The following is a 21,318-nucleotide window of genomic DNA, read 5'->3' on the forward strand; positions in this document are numbered from 1 at the left end:
TTAGAAAAATTATCTTAAATCTTTTATGATATGCTATGGTATTACTAAAGCCTCTGTAACTGACACCAGACAAAGAACTTCTGATTACACTGGAACTACATTTGTCATATTCTCAAATGGAAAAATGTGTATGAAGTTATTTGCTTGTTATATTCCTTAGACTTCACAATTTGTTAGCCCAAAGCTTAGTCTCACGTGGGGTGAGTTGACAAAGCAAAAGTTGCTTGAAAGGAATTTGTAAGCTTGTGTTACTCCATTTGTAGGAGTGTAGACTGTTCCCAGCACGTTCTTAATCTAAAAACATGGCTCACTGTGCTCCACAGGAAAAAAACCTCGTAAAGTATTTATCATTACTTTAAATTTAGGACAGCTTACTTAGCTTTTTGTTTTCTTTAGAGGTTCTTGATCAAACTATACCCTTGAAGTCAAGTGCTCTTCATAATTATTCTGCAAAAGGCTTACGATCATCACCTTGTTGGGAAAGTATTTCAGTTGAAATACTAGTATATTCTCTAATAGATATATTCTCTAATATATTTCTAACTGTATTCAAATTTTCTTTTTTTCTAATTTAATTTTTTTAGGACTTGATAGCCTGCTTGATGAAAATAGAATACCAGATTTGACCCAGACATACCAGCTATTCAGCCGGGTAAAAGGTGGACAGCAGATCCTTTTGCAACACTGGAGTGAATACATCAAGGTATTTCAAAGATCTATGACTAATGTAAAAGTTTATGCTGTTACAAATTTCTTCTATCAAAGTCAAAAATAACTTAGGTGTATCACCAAACTTCTGTTTTAAGTAAATATGGGGAGGGAAGTTAATGCTGCTGCCTCAGTAACAGTCACATGATAAGTAACAGCAACACCTGCTTTGGTTTTAAATTTCTCCTTAGAAATTACTTTCCTTATAGGTTTGAATATTATACAGGATGGTTTTGGTTGCATTGCTTTTAAACAGAACCACAAGCACATGTGTTTAGACTATGCTGAACTGTGCTATGTGCTGTTTTGCTGCAAATACACTCAACTTTTTACATGCCTGCAAAAGCAGTGAAATATCAGATGCTGCTATTCTTCTTCAGCTTAGGCAGTGCTACTCATAACCAACCTACTACAATGTTGATGGGTGTTATAGCTGTTGGGAAGGGAATGGTCCTATTGAAAATAATCCATCAGTTGCATTTAGATGCTTTGGTTTGTTAGGCATAATGTCCATATAGTATGCTGCCCCAGAGAGCTTGCACTCTAGTGCTCTTGCAAGATGAAGGCAGGAAAGCTTCACAGAAGATTTTTCCTCCCTGGAGTTGATAATTCCCGATGTCATGGCTCTCCCCTGAATTGCCCATGTGTTCATCAACCCTCAGGACTAAGTGCACAACATCACAGAGGTGCCTTTTCTGCACAGCTATGTCTGGAGTTCAGCATGATCCAGCAGTGCTGCATGGAATGGAACATGGTTACCCTCTGCCCCCAGAACCAAGGTGGAGTTTACTCCTTAGGATGTTGTCCAATTGAATGGTGGTGCTGTGGCATCATCTTTCTTCTTCCTTTCTCCCAGATCATGCTCCTCCCTTAATCCTAGAGGTGCTGCCTGCCACTCCATAGGCTCTCCTGTGACCTGTTATATTACAATACCTGGGCAAGTTTAATCCCAGGTTTAGTGAGCTAAAGAGACTCAGAGAAAAGTTCATGTGCTGGTCCAAGGAAAGAAGCAGGAGTTCAATATGGGTAAAAAATAAGGAAAGGAACCTTTCCTTTCACAGCAACAAGTTGTTAAATTGGCTTATCATACCCTATATCTTGCAGAATCAGACCTCCTATGGCTTAAAGATGGTTTTGTACATACTCAAAAACCTAGAAAACCTTTTCTGTAGTGTCAGTAAATCTCCTTCCAAGCATTCTGTATGGCAGTAAAGAGAGGCTTCAAGAACTTGTAATATATATCTTGTGAGCCAAGTTACTGTGGTAAGGGTCTGTGCTCCATTGTCACCTTTTTGTGATTTCAGAGCTGTCATTCAGCTTTCTTTATCTCGGTTTGCCATTTACAGAGTGGGGGAATAGCCCTGCAATTTATGGATATACCTGATAGACTGTGAGACACCCAAATGCAGTATTAATGAAGGGGAAATTGTGACAAGTGGAAGATCTGATGGACTAGGTGGTCATCAGAGGTCTCTTCCAGCCCAGACTGTTCTGTGATTCTGTGATACACGTGTTGAATCTAAGGATCTTGGGAGCATAGTGTTCAGCTTTACTCTGAAATGGTACTTGAGAGAAATCTCCGTGAAAGATGCCAGTGTCTTAATTAGATAATGCAGTGGAAATTCTGAGGCTGGAGAGGGATTTCCCCCTATCTCTTTTACCATTGGCTAACATACTTTAGTTGGTGAAAATATACCAATTGAATACTGTTTTGCTTTTACTGTGCAGATGTACCTCTTTCTCACCTTGGAGAACTGATCGTTCTGTCCAGGGCACTGATCAAAGTGCTATTAAGTGAATGTAAATAGTCCATTAGGTGAAAATCCTCTCCTACAGGGTATTTTGGTTCATTAGACAAATGGTGTTCTATTTCTGAGATAATAAATGTAGGGACAGGAAGAGAAAATCAAATCTGTGTCTGCTTCTTGTGCATGAGAAAGTTTTGTTTACTTGTAAGTCAGCTAGGATCATTCTGGTTTAGAGCCCTTGATGAAAGAAAAATAGGGCTGAGCAGCAGTTAAATTTTTGCTACCTGTTTAATCAATTAAGCTCTTTAGTGGGTTTAATAAAAACAGTGCAAAGTTTTCCTTTATGCTTAACATTTCTGAGGCAATTTCCATTTAATTTATTTTACATGAATCATAGTTCTGTATGTCACTGTAAATTTGCACATCATAGTCATGTCTACTGTGTATTTATTATTTTTTTACTTTTGTCTTAAATGTAAATAATTTTTAAATCAAACACTAATGTTTGAAATCCATTAATGTGTGTCTAGTTTTTATTTTAAATTTCAATGCATCTCATTTTTTAAAAACCTGCAGTCATAAGTAGTTCTGTAAAATAATTTTTCTAATGATACATTTTATAAGGGTAAATGATTCTGTTGGGGGAGATAGGTAGCACTCTAAAGTATTTTACTATCAAAAGTGTTTGTTTTACAGAACTTTGGGACAACAATAGTGGTTAATCCTGAAAAAGACAAGGATATGGTGCAAGAGCTACTAGATTTTAAGGATAAAGTGGACCATATCATAGAAGTGTGCTTTCAGAAAAATGAAAAATTTATAAACTTGATGAAGGAGTCCTTTGAAACATTTATCAACAAGAGACCAAATAAGCCTGCAGAATTGATAGGTACACAAATATTTTTCTGTGAAATATTTCAAAAATCTTTAGAAAGCATGATAATGCTGCTGAGTGTGCTAGTGCAGTAGCGGTACAGTCGCATTCTGCTTTAGGAGACTGGTTTTGGGATGAGGCAAAGGTTAACCTGGGCGTGTGGTGGGCCCCAAGAGCTTGGGTGTGCTGTTAGGGGGTCCTGGTGGAGCATGTCACCCTCCTGTCCCTGCGCTCTGCTGCTTGCACGGGGCTGGTGCTAACAGCTGCTCAGTGGAGCACTGGGGCTGCCACGGGAGTAAATGGTTAGGGGGAAGAGCAGCTGTTGCAAGTAAAGGGGATTTAATTGTGATAGTATAGGAGTTCTGTGGATGTTCTGGATCTCTCAGAAAGGAGTGAGTACAGCCCATCGGTCTGCCTTGAAGGCTGAAGTTGGGATAACAATTTTAAAGCCTTCAGGTACAAGGAGTTTTAATAGAGGGGAAAAAAACCCACTACGCTGACAGGAGAACTCATGCTTATTAAGGGGAAAGATAATAACAAATATTTTAAAAATACTATTATTTAGTTTATCCCTTATCTGGCAAAAGCTATCCTTACAGTTTTGCCTGCTGAAAAACTGGAGCTGTGGCATTTTATACCAGGAGAAGGATCCTGCTTCTTGGTTGTTTGTTTTCCCTCTTTACATTCTTTTGCCTTTATTTGGCTTATTTTGTGTCTTCCTTCTAAAATCAACTTTATGTAGGACAGATTGCACATTGCAATCTGTACACAATTGATTGTATTGCATAGTGATACAGGTTAAAGCCATGACAGGAGCTGTTGTAATTTGTGGATCACGGTGTTCCAGCTCCCACAAAGGTTTTCTTCTTACACAGAAGGTTGTATAAGGATACTAATGTGGCTTAATAAATACCTAGCTAAACTCAAGGCTTAACCTTATTTCTGGCATTCTGAAACTACTAACTGGAATTTAAATTTTAATATGCTTCTACTAAGGAGCGAGGGACATAGTAGAGGTCTACGAAAATACAGTCTTCTTTATGTTGTTTGTTTCTGTTTCTCATAAAATACATCCATATACATTGTACACTTCCAAAACATTGTCTTTCAACAAATAATGTGTGACTATAAAACAAAATGTGGGAATTTCTAATGTACTCATTTTAATTATTATACTGTATTAATTTTTTGCCTTGGACTATTCCTTTTTGCAGTGCTTTTCTGTTAGATATAGTATGGCTCCAGTAATATTCCAGTAATATCGTAGGGCTCTGTCATTTCACTGAACATAGGGATGGGAAAAGGGAAAATAGAAAATTGAGCGCTTATCCTGTATTTTAATGTCTAGTAGTATTTAACACATAGTAACATATCAAGCAGGAGATGCTTAAGTTGGTTATTTTAGATCTATTTTTAAGTTGTTACCTAATTTTATTTATTTGTAGCAAAATATGTGGATTCCAAGTTAAGAGCTGGTAATAAAGAAGCAACAGATGAAGAGCTGGAAAGAATCCTTGACAAAATCATGATCATATTTAGATTCATTCATGGTAAGAAACAGCAGTTCACTGTTGATGCAATTAAAACTGTTCCACTTGCTACTAGCAGGGATGTGTCACTGTCAGATACAAAATGATTTACACAGACACAGCTCGAAGTGTGATGAAAGATGAGGAAGGTTTATTTGTTCTTTCAGTCTTCATAGATTTTTGACAATGACCAGGGATTGGATAGTCAGGTCACCACCTTCCCAACCACACTGGCTGTGAGAGACATCCATCAAAAGGCATATCTTTAATGGAATGTATAAACACCTGTGTTTATTGTTACTTTCCTGGGAAAGTGGCTAGAAATTATGAAAACAATAACAAAAGGCCTGGTTCTCAGGGCGACAGGGCTGCTTTCCCCTGAATGCAAGAGATCTTTTTCAGCATCAATTTCAGCTCTACTCAGTCTTCAATTCAGGTTGCCTTACACGTGAAAGAGCACAATGAATATACTAGGGAGGACATAGAGTTCTGTGGATATTTGCAAGCTACAGACCTTTCAGAGCCTTGTGAGTGGAGACCTAAGAGTTAGAGGTGTTGCTGGAAGATTTTTAACATAAATCAACCATGACTGTAACTACAACCTCTCCTCTAATGACAGTACAGACTTTCTCTTTCCTGTCCACTTAGGTATGTTGCAGGTACAAAGCATGAAAACCCAGCAACTTTTCTTGACTTCTCTTTCCTCTTCATAGCTGAGAAGGAGCACAGAGGAGGGCTCAGAATGATAGAAAAAAGTGTTACTGCTGAGTTTCACTGCTTTTGAAATGCATTTCCCTCATGTATGTCTCTGTCTGAGCAAAACCCTTGAATGTGTTAGGAAATTATTTTTTTTTTCCTAGATTGGATATCAGAAAAAAAGTGGTCTAATCCAATACAGATGCATGGTCACTGCTCTGAGGAAAGTGGAATGTGTTTCCTGGGGTAGAATAGCAAGAATTACCCAATTCTGTATTAGTTTGTCTGAGATCTGTGGAGTTCTCTTCTCATAAAAATCCCAAAGAAGTACAATATGATGGGAAAGCAGCCAAGTCATAAAGTAGTATTACCATTTGCACAATTCAATCATAATTGCATAATTTTTGTCAAATGGAGATGGTGAATGAAAACAGTTTGTTCAGGCAGCTTCTCAACATAAGAGATTAATTTTTTTTAATCTGAGACTTTCACCAACTCTTTTTCTCTTCATATTTTAAAAGCACAAATTTCATTTTGAGCTGTCTAGTACATAAGAGCTCTTGTAAGAGCAGATGATAATTAGTAGGTAGATTCTGGGCATCAGCCAGGTATTTTCGATAATATCTTGATGCAGCTGGTTCATGAAACTTCACCAGGACAGGATGGTGAAGGAAGACTACCATAAGAAGACCTAAATTGGAAGCTGTTTACAAGGAATTACAAGGGGCTACTGTAGGCAGCAGAAGTAGTGGCTTGGGTTTACAGTAAATTTGTTCCTCTTGCTGGTATCTTTGCACTGTCAGTAGGGAAAAGCTTGGGTTTAAGGCATGAAAGTTTCTGGGTATCTATACAACTCCTTCATTTCAAAAGGCTACTGGCAAACCATGTGGGAACACTTCTGTTAAATTTTCTTTCCCTTAGGCTTTTAAAATATATTCTTAATACATAGAAAACCTCTTTCCCCACCCCCCCCACTTTTTTTTTTTTAATAAATCAGACCAGTGGAGGGAGAATGTTTTTCTGGACCCCAGAGTAGTTTCATGTGTTTTGGAGCTGATCCAACGGGAAATACAAGGCAGTCCGAGTTTCTGGGGCAGAAATAAAAAAGAAATAAGATTTTTTTTTTTCAAAATATGTTAAAATTATTAAAATATAAAAAGAACAAAATGTCTACATGTTTTTCTTCACTACTGCATAATGAATACTGTTCTGCTAATCAGCCTTTCATGAGAAAGGCTTGTTCCACAAGCTTGAAGAGCAGTGATGCAGATAGAATGTATAATTTCATTTTATTTTTTGTTTCAATTTCCTTACAGGGAAAGATGTGTTTGAGGCATTTTATAAGAAAGACTTGGCCAAAAGACTGCTGGTTGGAAAAAGTGCATCAGTAGATGCTGAGAAGTCCATGTTGTCAAAACTTAAACATGGTAGGTGTCTTCAGATGTTAAATTTGTGTTAAACTTGTACTGCTTTTTGGCATGCAAGTTTGGAATCCCTGTTTTCTCATGCTTTTAAGAAGAGAAGCCAAATTTTAAGTAATAGCTGGACAGCTCTTAACATAAACACTTAGGGGGAGGTGTGTATATATAAAAATATATATAGATATCTGGCCTTTCATTATGCTCAGCAAGAACTATTAGGCTGCCATCTTAGGTATGAGACTGGTTTATTTAATGTACCTACAGAGGAGCAGAATCCTGAAAACATCTATTTGTGGGTGCTCTGTAACCTGGTAATGTGGCTCAACTGTCTCAGGTTAAATGTTTATCACTTGTTCTGTGCTTCTTTGTAATTGTGGGATTTTTACTTTTTTGTGTGTGTGACAGAATGTGGTGCAGCTTTTACCAGCAAACTGGAGGGCATGTTCAAGGACATGGAACTGTCCAAAGATGTCATGGTACAGTTCAAGCAGGTATGTTTAGCTTTTGCTTGTATACAAAAATTTTGCACAGTCATGTGGAAGCATTTAATGGTGCTATCTCTTGGATTAAGCTAAAATAGTCATAATAATAGTGTCTACTTACTGGTCTGTTTATGCAACAGAATTTATTTATTGTATGCAATAATTTTACAGTTCTATTTGATCCCTTTTAAAGTAAACTAGTCTAAATACCACACAGTAATTTAGTTGACTCTCATCCTTGGAAGTGTGTATCCCTTCATTCTGTAAACTGGTACTGCTCCAATGAATTTTTTGTGAATGGCCCACACCAGAGAAACTCCCTGAAGGTTTGGATCTCAGCCCCAAAGTTTCAAACATGCTGGTGACCAATAAATGCTTGCAGGAAATACTGTACATGCTCACCCTGTTGTTGCATTTCTCTCTGGGTGCTTATTTTGGGGCCTTACTGAAGTCAGTATGCTGAGTTTGAGATCTGACCCAGGACAACACCCATAATAAAATACTGTAGTGACTCTTCTGTCCCAGATTTTGCAGTCTGGCTTGACTAATGCTCTCCTCCAATTATATGACGAAGTTTTGTCTAACAGATGTAAAACTCCAAGGGGATCCTTTTGATCGTATAGTCCTTACTATGGTTGCTTTTCTTTTGCTTTATTTGCCTGTGATTAAGGTTTCTTTGACTGTAACAGTCAGAATAGACAGTGGTCTAGGATATTTCAAAGCATGTTGATCTTTTCTTCGTACTTCCAACCTCTTGCTGTGTTTTGGAAGTGGTCATTAGATAGTTACTCAAAATGCTGGTAGAGCATGTAGCCAAGAATGTGGCTTGTAAGAGTTTTTCATTGTTATACTAATCCTGAATTTCTAATTTAAGTATATACATTTTCTAACTTAGTATGCAGGTAGTATACTTGAATAATTTTTGTCTCTTATATTTCAGTATATGCAGAACCAAAGTGACCCAGGAAATATAGACCTGACAGTAAATATATTAACTATGGGATACTGGCCAACTTACACACCTATGGAAGTCCACTTAAATTCAGAGGTTTGTGTTTGAATTATTTTTCCAAATGCACTTTACAGAATGGAATCATTACCACAGCTGCATTAATGCCCTTCATTTGATGTTTTTCTGCTAAATATTTAAGGGGTTGATATAATTTTAAGGATTCCAGAATTGCAAAATATAAAATGTAGTGGATAAAATCCACTTTTTTCAGATGATTATTTCATTCAGTGTGTTTTTTTTCACCTGTATAATAATATCATTGCCTTACTTAACACTGTAGTCAGGTACTTAAAAGTTTGCAATTGGTCAGTTCACCGTAATTAGTCAATCTTTAACTACATTGGTTAGGCACTTTGAATTAGTCAATAGTTATGTTATTGCACGTTCTTTTTTTCAAAGATCCTTTCTCTGTTCCCTGCAATGTGTCACACAAAACTAGCCCCTGCATTTAAGTAATATTTGCCTGAAAAATGATTGTTTCCAAGTTGAGAGATTTTTGCAAAGCTCCTCCAGTAGTAATTTAGGTTGAAATGTGTATTTGGAGTCCCTATTTCCTACAATACCTTGCTTGATCAGAGGTGTGGGAAGCACTGCAGAGGCCAGAGGTGGTAAATGGGGGTTCCCACTCAGTTTGGAAGGTATGGAAGCTCGTGTACTCTTCCTTCTGAAGTGTACTCTTTTTTCTTCCATGGCAGACTACTTTTGAAGGATCCAGCCTGAGCAACACCTCATTAAAATGGAGAGGTAGATCCCTCTTATTTGGAAGTAGGAGGGCATAAAGTAGTGGAATTGGGCTGGAGTTGCATTCCATCCACAAACTACAGGAAGAACTTAAGAGCAGATGGTACTAGCCAGTGTAAAGGTGTGAGATGGATGGTTTTTGTCCCATGAGAGATGGATGCTTTTTGTCCCATGACTGCTAGGTCAAATTCAAAGTCTGGGACATTGAATCTCTGATAATGAAACCATTATCTCTCTTGAGGTTTAAAACCTTTTACAGGAAGTTGATTTTACTATTACTTGAAACAAAACAAGCAAATTAACCCAAGGAAAATTCAGTTATCTTTGAATTGAGGCTTTCTTATGTGCATAATAGTACCAGTGTACTTGTGAGCAAAATTTTGCTCTTTGGATTAATATTTTACCACAAAAGAAGCCATTTTGAAACACGGTTGAGGAGAATGAAGAAATTACATGTGTGAAATCATTTGGCATCACTGCACGGATACAATGCTCTTTTCTCTTCTCTTAACAGATGATAAAGCTTCAAGAGGTATTTAAAACCTTTTACTTGGGAAAACACAGTGGTCGAAAACTTCAGTGGCAGACGACTTTAGGGCATGCTGTTCTAAAGGCAGAATTTAAAGAAGTAAGTTTGCCTGTGTAATACTTTACCTGTTAGGTTAAAATTTAAGTAAATTATTTGGAATCTAATCATGTGTTGTATTTTTTATAAATCTAGTAACATTTTTGTGGCAGAACAATCACAATTCAATACCGTTATTTTGTACAGAAAGTAGGCTTTTTATTATTAAACTGAAATACTACTTAGATAACACAACAACGTGATACCTTTTGGTAATACTAATTTGATAGGAATTGTTGCTCATTCAAATAATTTAAGTTGTAATAAAGCAAGAAATTAAAGCAAGAAAAAGAACACAGTATTTTTTGTCTTTAATTTGGAATTGTTTTGATCGTAGAAATCTTGGTGATGCTCTTAGTATGCTTGATATACATTAAGTCTGAAGGGCTGTTAGTCATGTGATGGCTGTGGTTAAAATTTAAATGCTTGTTGAATTATTTAACCGTTAAATAACTGTACTGTTTGTTCATGTAGTTTTGTTTTGTCTTATGCAGTATCTTGCCTTGTAATAGTGCAGCTTCGCTGAGCCACAGCAAAGACATAAAAACCCTTGAATTCTTTTACTAACTCATTGTGAATATTGACTTAACTATGAACAAATTGGCTATTGATGGAGGCAGCACCAAAATTGCTTATATTGTAATTAAAATGAAGTGAAGGGTGTGAAGTAAATATCAGGCCATTCTAATGAGCTTCTGCGGTGTATTGTATTGTTACTGTTAGAGGAGCAAAAAAAAAAGAGATTTTACAAATTTCCTGTTTCCTCAATACTACATTCAGGCAGATTTTTCTGTGTGCCAAGCATTCTAAAATGCATATCCATTATTCTAGAAAGAGAAAAATCAATGTATACTTGCTGTAACTATCAAATGTAGAGGGTACAATAGAAAATTCTCTGAATATTGCTATTAATTGTTTTTTCTCTTTTAGGGGAAGAAGGAGTTTCAAGTATCGCTCTTTCAGACATTAGTATTACTTATGTTTAATGAAGGAGATGAATTCAGTTTTGAAGAAATTAAAATGGCTACTGGTGTAGGTAGGAAGAATACTTTGATTCTTAAATTTATTCATCAAGTGATCAGCAATTATGATTTGGTGTGTGAAGGCCTAATTTTAAGAAATTTGTCACAATCATTAGGACAAACTTTGTGCCAATAGCATACACACACCAAAAGAGATGAGGAAAACACACTGCACGTATTTCTTAGTGTATTTTCTTGGGGTCTAAAATGGATGCTTTATGAAATTATTCATAAGAGCTGTGTGTCATGTGGTACTACTAACAACCTATTAGATTTACAAAATGTATCACTGCAATTCTTAAAATTTAAGTGGTGATAAAGACTGTTGTGTTGTTGTGTATTTTTGCTCCCTTTCAGTTTCACATACTGTATTTTGAAAATGATGTTGTAGAATGTTATTTGGGGGTGATTTAAGAGTATTTTCAGTTGAATTGTTCTGTGAGCTCACTAAAACAGTCACCATTACTCTCTGCAAGTTTTGCATCAATCAGCAGCTTACACCCAGTAGTACATGTTGAAACTTAGGATCAACCTAATACAGCAGTATCTGACAGAGTATTTGAGCCCTTAAAAGTACTACAATATTGTAATATATTTACTAAAAGATGGTAAAATGAGGATACCAGGAATCCTTGCAGTTGAGAATGATGTATTGCAGAAGGAAGTACAGCATGGGTGCTCCATTGTCTCAGTGTTGGTGCTTCAAGTTACTTAGTCATCCTCTCCCTTAATGGTAAAGGGAGCTGAAGAAAATCCATGCAAGTGATAATAATAATCAGGATTGTCTGGAGAAGCTCATTAGGTTGGAGTACAATATTTACAGAACAAACCCAGGTTCATGCAAGCCTCATCCAGGTCCTGATTTTGCATCTTGGATTGTTGTCCTGCTGTCTCATCTTGGATTGCTCTCCCTTGGAGCTTGCATTGTGCCTACCTGACAGCAACAGCTAAAATCTGGTGCATGGAAATCCATTACATATAGCACAAAATAAGGAATTCATTTTAAGGCAGGTGGCTGGAATTGATAGTTGGGAGCTACCTATATGTCATTGCACTGAGCACCATGCCTGTATTTCTCACCCCTTTGGAGAAGTAGTATAGAAATTAGGTAGTAAGGACAGTTCATGGTCCGCAGGGTTCCTGTGAGGCCAGGATGAATAGCACAGAATCAGGGAATGGCTTGGGTTGTAGTTCCTGCCCCCTGCCCTGAGCAGGGACACTTTCCATTAAACCAGGTTGCTCAGAGCTCCATCCAGTCTGGTCTTGAACACTTCCAGGGAAAGGGAATCCAGAACAACCTGTTCTAGTGCCTTGCCACCCTCACAATAAAGAATTTCTTCCTAATACCTAGTATATTCTGTTTCAGTTTGAAGCCATTCCCCCTTGTCATGTTACTACATGGTCTTGTAAATTTTCTTGTAGGGATTTTTTCTTGTGGGGATTAACCGGCCATGATTGGAACGGTTACAATAAATTATCAGTCTCATTAAAGAGATTGTCCCTGGAACATAGGAGAGTGAGAGGATGCATAAACTGTTACTCAGAGAAAGAATGGTCACCTTCTTTCTAATTGTGCTGCTTTGAGATGTGTTATCCAAATATATTCTCTGCTTTTACTTGCCTTATTATCAAGGAAGCCTCTAGGAGCTGTAGTTTTTATTTCAGGTATTGATAGGTATTCCTTCCCTCTGGCATAGTCTAACCTGTGACTTCACAGGCAAAGTTCCAGAGTCTTTTAACAGCAGCCTTGTATTTGGATAAAACAGCTTGACAATGTTCATTTACTGAGACTGAAACACAGAAAATGTCTCAAATGTCATAAATACCTGTTCAGCCCACATTGTTTAAAGGGTTCTTTTTAGAAATCATAGAACAGTTAGCATTTTAAAAGAAGGAAAAGGTTGCTCTGTGCAAGAGCTTAAGTATTTTTAAAATAGCAACAGTGTTAATTTTTTACTCAGCTGTACTTCAGCACTAGATTGCAAAACTTTTCTTTCAGTTTTTAGACTAAAACTCTGTTCATGAGATCCAACACATTTAATGATAATTTTATACTGTGATTAAAGTATTCTGGGGACTGCAGAGGCTGTTTCAAAGCAAAATATTGATACAAGACTTTGCAACATAATTAGAATGTTTAAGTCTTCATTTTACCTTCTTGTCTAAATGCTTTTAGCCTTAAATATTACTAGATAATTTTTTTCTCACACACTTGTCTACTACTTTCCTGTTTTGGGGGAAGTTTGACTATAATAGCTGTCAGCTCTATCTTCCCACAAAACATCTTCCTGTCAATTTAAACTTCTTTATTTTTATTCTATTAGATTTTTTGCTGTGTGACAAAAACCCTGATCAAATCTTAAAACAGGTGGCTTTGAGTTTCTTGTCATACACTGACTTTTTGTTTTCCAAAGTCCTGTTACTACCATGTAAAACTAAAGCAATAAAACTAAGTTTGTGTTAATGTGAAATGTTTTCTGAAACTATTTTGGATGGAAAACTCAGATGAGCCTAAATCTTTCTTTCTGATGTATATAATCCTGTGCATTCTCTCAGCATTTAACCTATGAAAGATAAAACCAAGTTTGAAGGCTGTGAGCTACTTCCTAATTGGAATTTAGTTGGAAGAAAGTATTAACATTAAAAACCACTAACTTTTCAATTTATTTCTAGACTAATCACATAAAGCTCTTGATGTTAATGTTTTGTTCTGATGTCTCTCATATTTGAACTCCTTCACAGAGGACAGTGAATTAAGAAGAACCTTGCAGTCTTTAGCTTGTGGAAAAGCAAGAGTATTGATTAAAAATCCAAAGGGCAAAGATGTAGAAGATGGAGATAAATTCATCTTTAATGATGATTTCAAGCATAAATTGTTTAGAATAAAGATCAACCAGATTCAAATGAAAGAAACAGTACGTACTTTTTGCATTCATTCAATTTATGTATTAACTGTTTATCTACATATCCCATATGGATTTGTATTTTTTGCATATAAAGAAATGATTTAATTTCAGAGGATATTTAAATTTTTTGAGTAGTCAAGATGACTCAAAGAGGCAATAAAGACTTTAAATCACTGAATTTGAATGCAACTTAGGTTGCTTCCTGTGGTTGCAAATTTAAATGCCTATATATTAAACTAAAAGGATTTTGTAGACATTTCCGCCCATCTTAGAAGTTTTTGTGGTATTGCTGAAGTGTTTGTACTATATTGAACTCAGGAATCAAATGTCACCATGCCACTTCTATACTTAGCAGGTAAGAGTGCTATAAAATCAGGGCTGTTCCCTTACTCTGCGGTGAAAACAAACCTTTTTTTGTTGTATCTGAATCCCCATTATTGACACAAGGTGACACATTCTAATTAACATTTGTTTGTTTCTTTTTTGCCTTTGCATATTAAATTCCAGGAAAGTCAAACTGGAGTTTAACACAAAATGCTGCTGTATTTGGGCTGTCAAAGTGTTGTGTTCTTTGAGAAATCTGAAGGGAACTTCTAAGATTTACTTTAGTTTATCAAATAATGTAAAAAAATAAGGCACATTTTTTTTCCTTCACATTATCCTTAATTTTCTCTTTTACTTGCTTTGGCAGTACACTTCAGAGAACACTTAGCAATTAGAATGCAGTAATACATGCATCTGTCTCAAGGATAAGAGTGCATGAGTTTAATTTTATTGTGAAGGTTAACTATAGAGATGTAATTAATAAAAAGTAGCAACAGAGGATGATATGATGTTGTGATGATATTGTGGTGGTGTGTTGTTCTTTAGGCTGAGGAACAGGTCAGCACAACTGAAAGAGTATTTCAGGACAGGCAATATCAGATTGATGCTGCTATTGTACGAATAATGAAGATGAGGAAGACTCTTGGTCATAATCTTCTTGTTTCTGAACTGTATAATCAACTGAAATTTCCTGTGAAGGTAACTTACGTTTTTGTTTGTCAAACCATCCTATATTTATGTAAATATATGTAATACATGTTTCTATTCAGCTTGTCTATAGGAGCAAGAAATGAGAAATACCATAGAATTAAACTCAAAGATTAAGGTATTGTGTGGACAGAAATAAGTTGGAGTAGCAGTAGTACATCACTTATATACTATGGTGCATTTCTTATGTAGCTTTTAGCAGTATTTTTTTTTTTAAATATGTTTGCCTATATATTAGTGTTACACTAATCTCTTTTTTCTTCTTGTAGCCTGGAGACTTGAAAAAGAGAATTGAATCTCTCATTGACAGAGACTATATGGAGAGAGACAAAGACAACCCCAATCAGTATCACTATGTTGCATAAAGGCGAAGAAATAGTTTTATTTAAAAAAATTAAAAAACTAAAAAATAAAAACCAAAATCATCCACATATGTCTTCAGGACACCAAATACCTATGCTGTTCCAGACTTTTCTTTTAGCAGATTTCAGGTTGATATATATTATTCAACCAGCTGCATGCACTGCTGTGGAAAAGAAAAATGACATGTTAATTGATCACCTTTGTCAAGACTTCTTACTAATTTTAAATGTCCTGGGGTTTTTTTTCCCCTCTAGTTAATCTTTTGTTCTCCTGGGTTCTTCAAAATTTAGTTTTACAGTTTTGTTTAAAAATGTCATTGAAGTTGGATGGAAAGGTAAAATGACCTCTCTGAGAAATATTTGTCACGGATGCAAGTCTGGTTTCTTCAGTTAGGTGTTCCTGCATCCATAAAGTCCCTAGATGCTGCATTCTTTAGCTACAGTGACAATTTGGGTAACTTTTTAAAAACCTTTCATTCATGAACATGTACGTACAAGTAGTGTTGTTGAAATACACTGAAGTTTTGCACCATGAAAACCCTTAAACTTGTGTTCAGTTAATTTTCTTTCAAGTTATTACAAACTTCAGTCTGGTTTGGATAAATCAGGTTTTGAAGTGAGATTCTTGAAGTGCCAAGAGGACAACTGCATTGATGTGTGTACTGAGCTGTTGGATTATTTAGCTAAAATATGGATTGTTCTATTATTACTACTTCTGCTGGCTTGGGTGGCAAAGATTAGATCTGAGTCAAAGAGGCCCTACCTCGTTTTGGGGCAGCAGGTGTATTTCACTGTTTCTGTAATTGCCGTATCATTTAGTTCTGCCTTGAAAATAACATCCAGGGAACCTACTGTACAGTGTGCTCCACTTTAAGAAAACAAAACCTTTTTTTAAAAAAATACTTTTATGGTCTCAATATTGGGAAAGCATAGCTTTTTGTTTTGAAAGACTAAGGATTTTGTGAGTACTTTGTTACATATTGTACATATGTAAGTTGATTCGAATTAAAGAGTGAAAGACACTGTAGATCTGTTAGATAACTGTAAGGAAGACACCTTTTCTGGTAATACTTGCAAGACTGCTTATTTTCCTGATTTGTTTACTGGTATGTTTAATTCTGAAAAAGAGCTACCAAAGGAGTTTTGATCACTACATAAATAATAATTTAACTGAGCGATATTTTCTTGAGAGATACCTTACAAGTTTATGTAACATATGGGGTTTGTGCATCAATTAAAAGGCTACTTCTTAAAGTAAGCAATGGTATGAGGTGACAACTTGTGGATCTACATATTAAAAGTCCTTATTCTGTCCTCTGGTGTCATTAATTGTATTGCATTCTGAATTATTTTTGTTCCCTTTGTGTTTAGAAACTAAACACATTTAGTTTATTGTATTTAAAGCATATTTAATATTATAATTTAATGTAGACCTATTTTAATATTGGAATCTTCAGTTAATGCAAATAAAATCTTTGATGCATATTAATTTCTTAGCCTTTGTGAGAATGTGGCACTTCTGTTTATTTTTCAGTTGTTATTTTTTCAGTGTTAGTTATACCATTCACTTTGTAGTTCATTTTTTATGTATATGGTAAGATGGATCTCATTGGTTTCCAGACTTCTAAACCAAAAAGGAATGTGTGCCTCACAGAAAGGTAATGGCCAGAGAGGCGTTATCCACACTGAAAGTTGTAGTGTGCAGTAGCTGTTAGGAAGCAGTGAGAATGTACTGCCTGTCCCTTCTCAACCCAGATGTTCTGGTTCAGTAATTTTAAACAATAGCTTAAAGCAGTGGTGTTATCCTGAAGATGACTAAAATGGTTTTGCTTCAAGAAGCAGTGTTAATTAAAAGTGCTGAGATGTGCAGTTTTTCTTAATTGCCACAGACTAAGAACTCTTTGGCCATATTATTCTGGTCTAGCAATTAAGAATTAGTTGTTCCACAGCAATGGATATTATGAAGCCTGTCTTTCTGTGCTGGATGCCCTTGGTCTCCAACTGTATCATCCCCTCCAAATAACCTCAAGCATCAGTACTTAGAGGGGCTCTCCTTGGTTCTGCCTTTCTGCTTGTGAGAGTGTGGGTTTTGTCCCTCATCCAGCTGCTGATCTGTACCCATCCCCTTACCACCCTGAATATACAGAGAATGTCATGATCCCTGAAGTCTTCTACTCTTCCAGACTGGTCTGCAAGTGACTTCAGAGGTTCAAAAGCTTTGGGAGAGAGTGACAGACCGGGTAATTGTGACTCTTTCTCAGGTCCTTGTCTTTAATTTGATTTCCTCAAATTTTTCTTACTGGGATTTTTTATGTGCTGAACCAAACAGGTAAGCAGTTACTTCGAGTCAGCATGGAAATCACTTCTCCACAGTGAAATAGCTGCAGTTAATTGCTTTTCAGTAGCTGGTGATAGCATTTGGCTGAGCAGCCCCCCTCAATCACTTGGTTCTTTGGAATCACATTGCCTGAGTGTACCTGTACCCATAGGGCACAGGTTGTTAAACATTTATTCCTGGAAGATCACCCAGTGTTGAAGATGTTGGGCAGTAGCAAGGTAACAGATGTCCTCTATAGAGCATCTATGTTCAGGTATGTCTGGGAAACCTGGATCTTGGCAATTCAATGGCCTTAGAACAAACTGTTATAGCAGCTTCTATGGAATGATAAAAATAACAGCAGGAGCCTGGATACAGAGAGGGGCTCTGTCTTACCCAAACATACATTATATGCATTGAAAAATCAGTTTTCCTAAATGTGACATGCTGTTAGCTAGCCCAACATTTCTTCAGGGAAAGTAAGTGTGAGAGTGTAGGCTGGGAGCTGACTTAAAGGCGCTTCCCAAATGTGGCAGGTACAGCTCTCCTTAACTAGCCAACTGCCTCCTTTCTGCCCTCTCCTTGGGTCTTCCTTTCTTAGTTCTGTATTTTAGCTTTACCTGGACTCCTTTATCTGAACCTCGGTTTATCATTTAACTCTCTTGATTTGCTGCAGCTTTTTTCATCCTTTCTTTGTTCTATACATCTTTGAAAAAAAAAAAAAACCCAAAAAACTACACACTTTTCAGGTAACTTCAATGTCTCAATTCATGCAGACCTACCTGTGCACTGCTCCAGGCACGGGCACTGGGTGCCTGGAAAGCTGCCTCGTGAAAAAGGACTTGGGGGTGCTGGTTTGACAGTGGCTGAACATGAGGCAGCAGTGCCCAGGTGCCCAAGAAGGCCAATGGCACCTGTATCAGCAATAGTGTGGCCAGCAGGACCAGGGCAGTGATTGCCCTCTGTACTCAGCACTGGGGAGGCCACACCTCAAATCCTGTGTTCAGTTCTGGGCCCCTCATTACAAGACATTGAGGGGCAGGAGAGTGTCCAGAGAAGGGCAGTGGAGCTGGTGAAGGGCTGGAGCACAAGTCCTATGTGAAGCAGCTCAAGGAGCTGGAGTTGTTAAGGCTGGAAAAAAAGAAGGCTTGGGGAGGGAGCCTTATTGCTCTAACTGCCTGAAAGGAGACTGTAGCCAGGTGGAGGTCTCTTTTCCCAGATAACAAGTGACAGGATGAGAGGAAAAGAACTAAAGCTGTGCCAGAGGAGGTTTAGATATTAGCAAAAATTTCTTTACTGAAAGGTTTGTCAATCACTGGATCAAGCTGCCCAGGGAAGTGATGAAGTCACTATCTCTGCAGGTATTTAAAAGACCTATAGATGTAGAGCTTAGGGGTACAGTCTGGTGGTAGGCTAGGCAATGCTGGCTTACCAATTAAACTCAGTGATGTTTGAGGTCTTTACCAACCTAAATGGTTCCTTTCTGTTAGCAGGTTTATTATCTTTAGCAGGTATGTTCAGGAGAGTGGACTCTATACCATCAATCATGGTACAGAACCATAAACAATGAACTCGTTTAACTATTCCTAGCAAGTCTCTTCAGAAAGGAAATAACCATGTGATGTCAGGTAATCCTCAGCAACTGGCTATGGGAAAATAGTCATGTTTTCTCTAAGTTCTTTACTGGTAAAAATTCCTAGTCTTGTACTCTGTCTCCCTTGCTTTGTACTCTACCTTGACCTCACAGGACAGCTTTTACTGTAGTAATGGGTGCTACATCTCCTGCCTGTTTCCCGTGAGTGGCCCATTCTGCATCTATGGCTCTGAAGAAAGGCCAGGGAGTGCATCATGGTTGATATCTGGGCCTGTGAGCATGCTGGTTGGCCAGCAGCTCTGTCAGATGAAATGTGTAGGGGCTGGGCATGGATGGACTACATTTTGTTTCCTCAGTGACAGCACGAATTCAGACCATCAGGCTGTGTATATAGCAGCTTTTACAGAAGCTGTAACTGTTTATGTCTTACCCTGCTCTCACATTTGATTGATATCAGCCAACAAGTTACCAAACAGTGGGGCTGATGGCCAAGATGGTTGTGCAAGACTTGATGCATTCATCTAACACCCTGGTAATACTTGTATTGAAAGGAGGTGGAAATTGGTATGGTGCCATCTCTGCACCATTAATAAAGACCTAGTGAGCCAATGATCCACAGCATGGATGCAACATCATTCTGTGCTGGCAACCTTATGTTCTTTATTTACCAAATTTTACCACAATATTGTTGCTTTATGCAACTTACATATATATATGTATGTGTGTGTGTATATGTATATATATAGTGATCATTTTTTTTGTAGCAATCCAAGCATCTGTCATTTTTCTATTGATAGACACCTACTGACTTTCCAGTGGAGAAGCAGAATATTGCACACCAAATTTAAAGCTGACCTTGGGCCTCTGTCTCCACTTGTCTTGTGGCAGACTTTTTGTTCTGCAGACCTTCCACCACTCCCAGTGCAGCTTCCAAAAACACTGATCCATAATGAAAACAACCCATGTCCCACATCCATTACCCTCAACTCCTCTGCAGATGAGTCATTCAAACACTTGACCAGAGCTGCTCATTATGTCCTTTTTCTAACTAACATCTTCTTTTAGCAATGCATGGCAAGGACAAAGACTGCTAGAAGTGTTCCAGGGAAAAGACAAACTAAAATAATACATTACTGTGTCAAAAAATGTGCAGATAAAAATGCAGCATTAGAAAAGAAATATGTGTTTATAGCAATAGCATTGAAAATGAAAGGTAGATCCCCATGACACCCTAAGGAGCAACTAAACTTATCCAGGATGTTTTGGGGAAACAGGAAGTGTGAGTGAACTGAGACAAAGAGCAAGGAAAGGTCAAGTTCACAGCAGCTGAACTTTAGCAGCTGGGAGTAGATAAATTGCATTTCAAATGGGTTCAAAGTAAAAATGTGTCAAGGCAGCTTGGGAGCAGAAATCGTTCTGCCTCACAGATTATTAATCTGGAGCAGCCTGTAATGAGGAGAGGGATCTATGGCAGTCATTGTGAGAAAGCAAAGGCACACCGCTCCTGGCACACATTCCAGTCGTACTAGAAACAGGATTTCAGGAGCAAGATACATGCTTCTGAGGTTTCAGATGAAGCAAGCCTATCCCTAACAGTGTGGGTAAGAGAGAGCATTGGATTACAGAGTGATCAAATGACCTGGGCTGTCCATCTCCATTACATCTGAGAATGTTTACAAACTAACTTCACCTTCTTTTCTAGTTTCTCAAAAAAAAGAAAAAAAAAGTATTCCTTAAACGCCATCGGACATCTGAAGCTATGTGAAATTGTAATTTTCACCCATGTAAACGTACACCATTAGCAGTCCCTGTTTTGTCTTGGAACACATGTGACTCATATGTATACCCGGGTATATACAGATAGAACACTTCATAGATAACAGACCACCAACTTCCAATGTTATTATACAGCTGGGATTGAATTAATTCTTTGCGAGACGACTGTTCTCACCTCAGACTGCCCATGTTCAGAGGCACGAAGCACATTCTGGAGGTAAAGCAGCGCTCCGTGAGGTAACTTTCATCCCTCAGTCACTCCCCCTCACACCGCTCCCCACGGAGCTCCCCGCGGCCCGGCCCCGCTCTCGCGAGATCCTTCCTTCCCTCGCGGCCGGGGCCCCGCAGCGCAGGCTGTGTCACGTGATGGGCGGGCCGGCCTTGTGACGTCACAGTCACATGACCGGCCGGGGCCGTCGCCAGAGCGCCCCGAGCGCGGAGCCGCCGCCGCCGCCCCCAGCCCGCGACCGCCC

The 21,318-nt window shown here is 37.8% G+C and overlaps 1 protein-coding gene and 1 long non-coding RNA gene across 28 annotated transcripts in view; one reads left to right on the forward strand and one right to left on the reverse strand.

Annotated features, from left to right (window-relative positions):
- LOC107202655 (cullin-4A) overlaps positions 1-21,318 on the forward strand; it is a 57,710-nt gene that overhangs the window by 17,800 nt on the left and 18,592 nt on the right. For 7 of the 27 annotated variants that reach the window (XM_033512998.1, XM_033512988.1, XM_033512994.1 and 4 more), the window contains 8 exons: positions 585-703; positions 3,153-3,345; positions 4,776-4,880; positions 6,872-6,982; positions 7,382-7,467; positions 8,399-8,506; positions 9,726-9,839; positions 10,767-10,872. In XM_033512998.1, coding sequence (XP_033368889.1) covers positions 585-703; positions 3,153-3,345; positions 4,776-4,880; positions 6,872-6,982; positions 7,382-7,467; positions 8,399-8,506; positions 9,726-9,839; positions 10,767-10,872 — 942 coding nt within the window. Of the gene's footprint in view, positions 1-584; positions 704-1,370; positions 3,105-3,138; positions 3,346-4,775; positions 4,881-6,871; positions 6,983-7,381; positions 7,468-8,398; positions 8,507-9,725; positions 9,840-10,766; positions 10,873-13,600; positions 13,774-14,634; positions 14,788-15,065; positions 16,648-21,318 lie in introns of those variants that run through there. The other 20 variants (XM_033513043.1, XM_033513042.1, XM_015623587.3 and 17 more) reach the window with 19 other exon arrangements.
- LOC107202705 lies at positions 15,159-21,247 on the reverse strand. The gene is made up of 2 exons (XR_001520811.3): positions 21,021-21,247; positions 15,159-15,322 (listed from the first exon to the last, which is right to left on the reverse strand). It is a non-coding gene; the product is annotated as an uncharacterized LOC107202705 (long non-coding RNA).

The sequence above is a fragment of the Parus major genome, chromosome 1 (assembly GCF_001522545.3).
Source record: "Parus major isolate Abel chromosome 1, Parus_major1.1, whole genome shotgun sequence".
Taxonomy (NCBI): domain Eukaryota; kingdom Metazoa; phylum Chordata; class Aves; order Passeriformes; family Paridae; genus Parus; species Parus major.